Source organism: Salvia splendens, chromosome 5 (assembly GCF_004379255.2).
Source record: "Salvia splendens isolate huo1 chromosome 5, SspV2, whole genome shotgun sequence".
Classification (NCBI taxonomy): Eukaryota; Viridiplantae; Streptophyta; class Magnoliopsida; order Lamiales; family Lamiaceae; genus Salvia; species Salvia splendens.
Genome location: NC_056036.1, coordinates 10,756,201 through 10,766,778, shown reverse-complemented (window position 1 = coordinate 10,766,778; position 10,578 = coordinate 10,756,201). Strand labels below are relative to the sequence as shown.

Sequence of the window (10,578 nt, the reverse complement as noted above, 5' to 3'; positions counted from 1 at the left end):
AGAAATTCGTCGGTGAAGGCTGCCCGGACGCCTTGACAGAATTTGAGCAAGCACATTCGCCCAGTGCTGTCTCCGATGTGGAGGTATTCGTCGAACATGTCGGCCGTTTGTCCAGTCGCAAGCTGGCGGATTGCTGCAGTACATTTCTGCAGCGTCGTGTGGCTGGGACGGCCGACCGCGTCGAACCCTTCCTGGAAGAACTCTTCCCGGACTGCCAAAGTATTCACGATGTGGAGAAATAACGGTTTCCCCATGCGGAAACGGCGACGGAAGTACGTATCTCCCCAAACCGGGTTATCGCAGAAGTAGTCGCGTACTAACCTTGCGGCGGCTTCCTCCCGGTTACGATGGATGTACGTACGGGAGCGTCGTTGGGGTGGCGCGGCTTCTTCCGCCTCCCGTCGTCGATCTTCTTCAAGTGATTGTTCCAATATTTGACGCATTTGTTCATAAGGATCCATTAGTTTGATTAAATTTGGGAGAAGGAAAATATAGTTGATTTGAGATGAAAATTGGGGTGGAAATTGAGAGGAATAGATGTGTGTTTGTGATTAAAATGAGTATGAAATAGGAGTATTTATAGAGTAAATAAATAAAATAAAAATTAAAAAAAATAAAAAACGGATATAAAAAAAACGGTCTCATTAACGTTGCAAAAAATTTTTTATTTTTTTTATTAAATTCGAATTTTTAAAAAAAAAATTAATTATTGCGTCACCGGACGAAGCCCACTCGCGGGGCAGCGAGTGGGCTGCACGCGTCGAATGGGAGGCCGCCACGTCGCCTCGGCGCGTGGCGGAACGTTCCGTTCCGCGTTCCTCCGGAACGGAACGCGGCACGGCATAGGAATGGCGACGGCACGGAACGGCGACGGAACGCACCCCGCAACGCGTGCCGCCGCGGAACCGTTCCGCCGGAACGGCATAGGAACCGCAACGGCACAGCGCTGCGGGTGCCCTTATTCTTAAGCCTGCATTTGTATCTCAGATCAATTTATCCTGACAACATTTACATGATTTAAGAAAACATGAATCACTAGTTACTTATACGCACAATATATCAAGATTAGTGGATTTCTAGCATTTAAATGTACTCTATGGATATGAAGCCACACCAAGACGTCCTCCATTAGCTTGTAGCTTGCTTCTCTGCAAATTGATTATCCAAAACATTTGCGATTGCACGTTCTCATCATCGTTTAGATACATGTACCTTAGTTCAACATCTAAACGCTGGAAGAAAACTAAATAGCCAGAAATTAAAACATAGTATGACCAATACCTCAGAAACTTTTAACATCCTCCAGATTATAAACAAATCACAAACTACTTACCTGTACATGAGTGCAGATATAATATGTACCTCACAGGCCAACCCGATTTATACTAATGCCAGCAACACACTATATACTCCTAGACATTAAACCATGCATCCTGCAGGAACAAACCCACACTATTCTTCTGCATGATGCATGCTGGGGATTTTGCAACTGGTGCCTATTTACAGAGGTTGAATATCTGGTGGCACATACCATTCTTAGATAATGTCAAGCAGATTATGTCAAAACGGATCCAAAACTGCAAATTCTTAGGTGCATCTATATATAAGAGCAATCTGGTCGTCACGCTGAAGGGACACCATTCGCTTCTCACCATTCAATGTTCCCAAAATTCAATGGTCAGATGGATTATACAGCCAGACCATGCTTGAACACACCTGTGAGATAGCATAGCAGCTAAAATTAAAGTGCTCTCCAAATTACATATTTACAGAGAATGAGAAATTCATCAATAATAGAACAAAAATAGACAACGAAAATACATAGGAGCATCATGTTCTTGAACACATGCGGACTGACATGATGGAAAAAGCAGTACCTGGATAGAGACAACTAGCAGTCATCTGGGCTCAATGATGGAGAACTCGGGACATTAGCATCTACACCATAGGCGATTGATGAAGTGACCTCTCCTTTTGAGTTTAAGGTCTCTGGCTTCATACTTAGCATTTCCTCTTTTGTAAGGATTAAGAGCTTGCGGACCATGCAACAAAATTCCCTGTTTTCAAGGAGATACCAGAAAATATGAGCATGCGATGATTATAGAAGGAATTATAGTGAAATCAGCATTCTAAAGACATTTAAATTCTTTGAAATGTTCAAGGTAATATCTTACGCCCAAGGATCATCTCCAACAAGCATCATGTCATCCTCATCATCAGTGTAGACAACTAGCCAATTCTTGTTCCTAGCCTTGAGTTCACCCTTAAATTCGAAGAGATTGTCCAACTCAGAGATCAATTCATCATAGTTGTTGAATTTGGCCAGATCCACAGACCTACCAAGGGCGGACCCCTGCTTTTGAACCTGAAATCACAAGGCTGTCAGAAAAAGAGGAATGTATAAATAAGCATTCCTCCAAACAGAAAATATCAAGCTCCAGATGAAAACCTTGGTGCAACTCCTTGTTGAACCAGAATGGCCTATCGTTTCTCTCTCTGGCACTGAAGGATGGAGGAATTGGAATTGATTCTCTTGATCACTGGCAGAAACTCCATGATCTCCCACTTTCAATCCCTTTGATTGATCTGACCTTTGATCTAATTCAAATGCAGAGAAATGACGAGAATGGCCCGAATTTTGAGTAAAACCAGATGAGTTTAGCACATTTCTATTTGACATTTCTGGCTCCAATGATGAAAATTTACTTATGAGGGGAATACCAAAGAGCTTGCAGTCCCCTTCCTTTGGCTTCATAGCACCATGTTGCTCTGCAAATACAGGCTTTGGCATCAACTCTCTTGGCTGAGAAGGCCCCACCTGAAGGTATGTTGAAACGGGTGGAGGCATCGACCAGTTTGATCCCTGATTGTCACCTCTAGGATCACTAATCATGGAAAAGTCTCCAAAGGCTCCATGTCTACCACCCCCACGATCAAGATAAGAAGCGTCAGTGCCCTGTACATGATTCTTCATACTAGAATCCATCAGATTAAGTGAGAGGCCAGAAGGCATCAGAGACCAAATATTCCCCATTAAGCTAAAGTTTGCATTGCACTCTTGTGTTTGTCTCTTAGAATTTTCTTGATTGCCAAGAGGCATACTGAGATCACGGGACACATTAGTTTTCAAACCAAATCCTGATAACAAATCTGTAAATGATGACTCGGAGCACCCTAAAGGCGACCAGTTATCTACTCCGTATCTTCTTGAAGCAGAAACATCAATCTTCTCGTCTTCCAGTGAGGGCTTCCACACAGATGACTTTTCAGAGGAGCCCAACTCATTATTCTCAGAGAGAGTCCCTCTCAAGGTCAAAGATTCTTCACCTTGCAAGACCAGTGGGAATCCATTGTTAACAGGTGCAGGGTCTGCATTCAACTTTGTAGGACCTGTATTGCACCACAGTAGATTGGGTAAGAGATCCACTCAACAGCTGATAATAACATTATATAGCTCTAACAGAAGTTCCTCCAGCAGAGAGAAAACAGAGAAAAAAAACAGACCTTCCCTAGTAAGCACAGAGGAATCAGAAGATGAGAGTAGGGCACTTGATCGAGGCCTTTTTGGTTTGGGCACTGGAACATGATTCAATGCAGGAGGAGAAAGTGTTTGTTCAATTTTCCAGGGTGAAACTCTCTCAGGTCGAACAATTGCTGAAGTTTCATCCCACCGCACCTTAACAAAGAAAAATGCAATAAACTTAACAGAATGATAGGTTGAAAACATTAATAAAGGGATAGCAGGAGTCTTGAATCCTAGTCATCATTAGAGGGAACATAATATACCTTAAGGCATCTCCATTTAGACTCTTGCCACCTATTTGGATCTGCATCCTCGGTACCAACAATAGTTCCAGTAAACCTACGCAGTTAACATCGGAATAAAAATTTCACTCAAGGCTCATTGAATTCTTTGTTGATGTCACAACATGCTAGCATGCTCCCTACCTCTGTTCTGGAGCTTCTTCACCTTCGAATCTCATTTTAAATCTCATTCCTATTGAATAATTTTTTTTAATAGAGTCCATGTATTGATCATATGGAACAATAAATTCAGCTGGGCTTGTCCTGTAACAGATAACAAGACATCATAAGGACATAGGTTAGCATCCATACTGACCACACACAAGAATTCAACATTTAATCGACACTTGACAAAGGTGAATGAGATAGATAAGATAACCTAACATTAAAAAGGAAAACAAGACAGAAGACAGAAACCCTCAGCTGCTTCAAAAACAGCAGAGACATGAATGGGCTAATTGACCAAGATACAAGAGACACAAGTCAATCATGAATCATGTCACATACCTGGGCTTGTAATAAACGGTGAACATAGTATTGGTCTGAATAGCATGCCAAGCTGTTGCTAGGACGCCAAGATGCATGCTGTGGCTAGATATGACAGATGATGGAACATTACCCTGTTGTCTCATGGCACGCCTAACTCCAGCACGTAGCTCTCCATCCTCTCCTCTACAAGTTCAGCACTCATTTTTAGATTATGTATACATTAGTAAAATCATTATACAGCAATATCTAGAGCAGCATCAAACCTCAAAAATATGAAGGCATCCCCAGCAACCAGCCTCTTTGAACTAACAAAGACACTCCAACCACTCTGAAGAAGGTGCCTGCGTGGTTGACCTGAAATTTCAGAACCAAAATTAGTGCATTGCCCTACACAAGTGAACATTTTCCACTCCAAAGTGAAAGTTATATCAGTGAACTTATAGCACAGGTTGCATTCAGTTGTCCGTCTTGCTTTAACTGTGAACTTAGTTTAGTAGATAATTTATGTACCACGAAATATATGCCTGAACCGCCACTCTTGTCCATGCAAATCTTTGGCCACTAACTCCCGGGTTGGAGGTTGCCGTGACATGTCCTATCATAGAAGACAAAACCTTATAACTAGCAGTAAAAAAGATCCCCAGGAAGTGAACTTCACTGAGTTTAGGAGGCGTCATCCTAACCAGTGGTGGCAAACATTCATCTGCATGCCGTCTGAGCACTGAGAATCCACCATGAGTGCTTGTATCTGATGCAGTAAGAGTTTTACAAAAAGAAAAGACACGGAAGTGTGGCGCAGGAGGAGGAGGTGGTTCTTTCCTCTCTACATTTTCATCTTGCTGCAACAGAAAATCTAATTAGTAGTACAAAATAACACGCGGGACATTAAAACTAAAATATGGAAATACATAGCATGTACATTATGCAACACAGATCAGCTTACATCAGTTTCAGGCATCAAGGTAATCTGAGCAAACACTTCATCTGTATCTGCTTCGGCCTAATCACCAACCAAGCACAAGATCATAGTAAGTCATGAATCACAAGAGCCATAAAACAATTTATAGAGTACCTTCAACTGGACATTAACCACTCGGCAAAGGATCTTAGGAGGAAGATTGTACACTGGCATCTGCTGGTCCGAGCTCTGATTAGTGGATGCCTCCACCTACAACCAAGAACCCCCAAACTATGAGCAGAGAGCTAAATAAATAAATACCTTTCCGATTAGGAAAAGCTAACAAAAGAAAAAAAGGAAACCCATATTCAACAACCCCTCAAATATGATTCGACCTAATTAATTTCACATGTGAAACTCAATAACTAAAAATTAAGTCTAAATTAAATCAACTAAAGCTGCAAGACCCCTCGACCTAGCCAATTACCCAAATTAAAAATAAAATAAAAAATAGAAACAGAACAAAAGGGAGGGAACCTGTTCTATGTGCCCCTGTGGGAAGTAGAAAACAAGTTCATTTTCGCGCGGCACCGTCACCAGCGGGCCGGCGCACGCCTTCCACAGCTCTGTGTACAACGCTTTCTCAGCATCCACTGCCAAAACGAAAGAGAGAATTCAGAAAGGCAACAAACACGAGCTATACGCCATCAAAATCGACAATAATACATCCAGAGTTACCTCTCCCGGAGTCGGAAGCGCCGGCGTCGTTGTACCCTTTGATCAAAACCTCAGAAGAATCCATTAGTTCAGGGGCCATAATTCCAAGCCAGATCTCTCAGTTGATAAAACAATATAAATAAATATTCCACCGGAAGAGAAGCGGAAAAGGCAAAAATCCGGAGAATTATAGGCTAGCAATCAGGATATCGTGAAGCAAGGAAGCTCAAAAGGTGTGGGCTACACTGTGAAGTAATAGTTGATGAGATAGAAACTAGAGAGAGGGAGATTGGTCACGGGCTTCAAGACAACTAGGGCGTTGTAAGGCCACCCGCAACGTGTTACGCGGGTGGCCCGAATCTCGTTACTCCGTGATGGAACGGTGGCGGGACGCGTTGCAGCGTCTCGTCCCGTCATCGTCTCGTCGGATCGCCCGTCACGCCGAGACACGGCATGGGACGGCTCGCCACTCGCTCCCGCAACGTGGCGCACTCCCAGGCTGACGACCACTCGCCGGCCCGTGAGTGGGATTCGTCACGTTGACGCAATAAATCATTTTTTTTAAAAAAGAGTGAACTACAAAAGTAGTACCTAGAAAATGGGGTTTACACATTTTTAGTACCCGACGTTTAGAAAATCACATTTTCAATCAAAAAGTTTCATAAATCCCAAATTTAGTCACGATTTTTACTATTATATCCTTCAGCCCTTAAAGGGTGCCTTTGTCATTTTACAGTGATTTGATATCCGCATGTGGCAGCCAACTTTTTCTTGGAATAGACATATGGCGGCAGGCAGGGAAGTTGAAGGGTTTTCATTCTCTCTCTTGGAATTGACATACGTAAAGCTACACCCACACTAAAACATTGCAGTTGAAATTTGAAAGTCTCGCTCACTCTCACGTTTTCTTTATCTCTCATATCTCTTATTCTGCATCAAAAAGGGTTTGGAATAACGCCGTTTGATATTTCTCACAGTCGGAGGGTTTGAAATTCTTCAAAATTTCCAGCTTCGGTGGTTGTAGAAATGCCTGCCGAAGAAGAAAAGTGGTGATAAAAGAAAACGAGAGGAGTCGGAGCCGAGCTGCACGCCACATTCTCAGGGCAGAGCAACGACCGAACCTGAGGTGATCGTTTTGGATGATGAGGAGGAATGGAAGATACGTGGTCCACACATAGATATCTTCCACACCGAATATGAATACGGTTTGTTGATTATGGGTGTCACTCCTTATTAGATTGTGTTGTCTTTATCTTTGATTTGTTCACTCTATTTTTAATGTTTTATATTAATTACTAATGAGAGCAAGAGTTTAGGGATATAGCTTCATGCGAAAATTTTGTATTCATAAATTTATAATCTTTATAATTTTATTTGCCTTAGTAATTTTTTTTAACACGGCTGAAAACCCGAAATTGTTTAGCATTGTCTTGCACCATGGGGTGCTTTCCACAAAGAGGATAACTTGTATGTCAGTGGCGATCTGAATTACGTGGATTATTGCAATTAATTTTAAACTATTAGACCTATTGTCTATGATGGTCGATTTGGGCCACGGAATGAAGCTCATTTGCGCCTTTGTGTATTGTGATCCGAAAAATGAGGACCAGTGTAAGGGGACTGAAATGGGACTCCCTCTGCGTCTTATAACCGATGAGATGCATTTGGCAAGGTTCTTGTCCGTGGCAACAACATATACGAAAATGGTACACGTATATGCAATAGAGGTGACTGTTTCTGATGCAATTTTGCGGAAGAAACGGCGTGCGTTTGAAAAGTTGTGGAAGGTACCTTCTGGTGTAGTCATTGAAGAGTTAGAAGAGGCCGAGCCTGTGATCCGTAAGCCGAAACCGAAATCTCGAAAGCAAAGTAAACCTAGAAAACCTGAAAGACGGTTGATTGGATGGTATGAAAGGGATATTGAATTTGAAGAGTACATGGTAAAATGTCTTGCAGACTATAAGGAAAAAACTAACAGAGAGGATGTCGAAGCTTCAAAAACTGTTGCGGTTGAGGTACATTCTTTATTTTCCATAACAACTTGTTACATTATTCAAAATTCATAACATTGATGTTATATTTACAGGTTAATTGTGCATTAAATGTAGATAAAGGGATGGCAAATGCAGAATGTGCGTTGAATGCAGGTGTAAGTAGTGAAGAATGTGTTGGAGGTGTTGGTGGTATTGCAATGGTTGCAGATGGTGCATGTGTACAAGTTGATGAGGGTATTGAAGTGGACGTGCCTCATGATAAAGAGGTAATCTGTTTTGATATTTCTACATAGTTTGTGTACTTCAATTGAGATATTTGGTGTACTTTGACATATGAGGTGTGATGGATGATTTGTACAGACTATGATGGATGGTGATATTGCACAAGTTGGTGTTGTACAATGTGATATTGTACATGGTGATGCTGTACACTGCGACGGAGGTAGCACAGTGGGTATAGAGCATGATAATGAGGTAAGTGGACATATGTAGACATGATAATAATGCTATTTCTACTTAGGATGTTTTTTATAAATATTTTTGTTTTATTAAGCTTTCATTGTCATTGATGACATGTGCAGACTACGGATGCTCGAGCATGTCCAACACCACGCGATAATGGGAAAGGAATAGTTGTTCTACAAAAGGATGTCTATATACCATGTCTGGATGAACTTCTTACAAACTGCCCTTTACGCAATGACGACGTTGATGATGAGGTGGATGAATTTATTTCTTTGTACGAGATGTGTCGTGATGAGCAGCTGTTCTCGTCATACTTTGATGACATTTTTCAGCAAGAAAATCAAATTCCAAGTGGATGTGGTGGATGGGCGTCTGTGAATGAAGCGTGTGAAGGTAATCTAGATGGGGAATCAGTTCTTGAAGTTGTTGAAAATGAAGTTTGTGATGGTGAAGAATTCCATGATCTCCCAAAGAGAGGTGTAGGTAACCAAGAAGAGACATCCGCCACTCAAGTTTGTGAGGGTACAACCCGACAACAAAAACAAAAGAAACAAGGAAGAAGGCCAGCAGAGACGATGCAAATTGTTGATCCTTATGAGGCAGAACTTCTGCAAGATTATTTGCATTGTCCACTACATGATAACTCGGCTTCTGATGAGGAAAGAGATGAGAACTTAGCATTATACGCCATATTTACGTTCACCGGAGAATGTCCTACCTGGAATGTAGGAGATGTATTTAAAAGCCGAAACTTCTTCCGCGATGTGCTCCGCCAGTATGCAGTTATGTCGAGGAGACCAATGGAACTACATAGGAATGACAAAACTAAATTGAGGGCTAGATGCAAGGGAAATGGATGCAAATGGTTTGTTTCTTTGGCTAAGAATAGTGCATACAACACTGAAGACTACATATTGAAGAAGGTACACAAAGAGCATGCTCATACATGCACTGAGATACAAAAGAATAAGTGGATTAGTGCAAAGTGGTTGGGTGAACAATTCATGGAGAAGATCAAAGCAAATCCACATATTCCAATACAAGTGATACGCCAATGTGTTGATGGGCAGTTCGGTGTTCTGCTAAGTAGGATGACAGCTTATCGGGCTCGAGAAGCAGCACTAGAAGGCATATATGGTAAGACGGGCCGGCAGTACGGCAGACTTTTTGATTACAAAAGAGAACTTCTAAGGACACATCCTGACTCAACAGTTGAGATACTCTACGAGAGCAATAGGGATGAAGGGAGTACGGGTCCAAACTTTGAAAATCACAAATTTGGTGCTTGCCTATTGAATTACAAATCAGGTGTTTTTCAACATTATCACGAATTTGGTTCTATTTCAAAAGTTTGAAAGTACAACAAATTTGTGCTCTTATGTGTTTATATTACTTGAATAAACAGAAAAATTATAGATTTAGAGTTTAGAAACATTAAAAAGGTGATGACCAAAACTACCACAATGCTCAAAACTACAAATCAATCATTAATCTAACCAAATCTATGCAAACTAATGCAAAAGGCGATGAAGCCAAAAAACAAAGCAAAACAAGCTACTACAATGGAGATATAACCAAATCCAAATCCAAATCCAGATCCAGATCTAAGATTATGACCATTTTTACTGTCTGCGTCGTTCGGTCGTTCTTCAACTGAACTATTTCTCGGCGAAGATGTATATGCCCTCGGCCAGCACCATTTGAAGAACAGACATTCACCTTCCCTACCTTTCTTCTCGCAAACAAAATACAGCATCCCGTAAGACTCCTTCCTCACATCAGCGATGATTTTTAGAGCTGCCCTTTCTCGACACCTACGTCTCTCATACTCGAACCTCAGCCATGTGCAACCACTCTTCTTCTACAAATTGGTTGAATTCGACGACGACATTAAAGTGAAAATGAAAATGAAAATAGCCTTCTTCTCTAACTCACTCCCCAAACCCATATATTTATGTATGTGTGTGAAACATTAGAAAAAAGTAAAAATATTTAATAAACAAAAGGGTCTGCAAAAAGTATGTCAGTCTGCAGCTGACACATGCAGATATCAAATCACTGTAAAATGACAAAGTCACCCTTTAAGGGCTGAAGGATATAATAGTAAAAATCGTGACTAAATTTGGAATTTATGAAACTTTTTGACTGAAAATGTGATTTTCTAAACGTTGGGTACTAAAAATGTGCAAACCCCATTTTCTAGGTACTACT

The 10,578-nt window shown here is 41.3% G+C and overlaps 2 protein-coding genes across 3 annotated transcripts; one reads left to right on the top strand and one right to left on the bottom strand.

The window, feature by feature from the left end:
- Nucleotides 1–1,248: 1,248 nt before the first annotated feature.
- On the bottom strand, nt 1,249–6,207 carry LOC121804596 (auxin response factor 2B-like). 2 transcript variants are annotated; one of them, XR_006051180.1, is made up of 16 exons: nt 5,930–6,207; nt 5,729–5,844; nt 5,366–5,461; nt 5,237–5,293; nt 4,977–5,132; nt 4,804–4,888; nt 4,557–4,647; nt 4,312–4,476; nt 3,949–4,068; nt 3,787–3,862; nt 3,505–3,676; nt 2,450–3,390; nt 2,175–2,365; nt 1,878–2,057; nt 1,532–1,716; nt 1,249–1,433 (listed from the first exon to the last, which is right to left on the bottom strand). XR_006051180.1 is itself a non-coding variant. In XM_042204201.1 (15 exons), exons 1-14 carry the CDS (start codon nt 6,006–6,008, stop codon nt 1,892–1,894), a joined length of 2,511 nt encoding a protein of 836 aa, XP_042060135.1. In that variant the 5' UTR covers nt 6,009–6,207; the 3' UTR covers nt 1,249–1,716; nt 1,878–1,891. The 2 variants fall into 2 exon arrangements, 1 of the variants encoding a protein (XP_042060135.1); XM_042204201.1 differs by having other exon boundaries at nt 1,249–1,716.
- A 1,239-nt stretch (nt 6,208–7,446) lies between these two features.
- On the top strand, nt 7,447–9,722 carry LOC121803783. Its single transcript, XM_042203390.1, has 4 exons — nt 7,447–7,923; nt 7,995–8,168; nt 8,263–8,376; nt 8,484–9,722. The coding sequence occupies exons 1-4, from the start codon at nt 7,447–7,449 to the stop codon at nt 9,720–9,722; spliced, it is 2,004 nt and encodes a 667-aa protein (XP_042059324.1).
- Nucleotides 9,723–10,578: the final 856 nt, after the last annotated feature.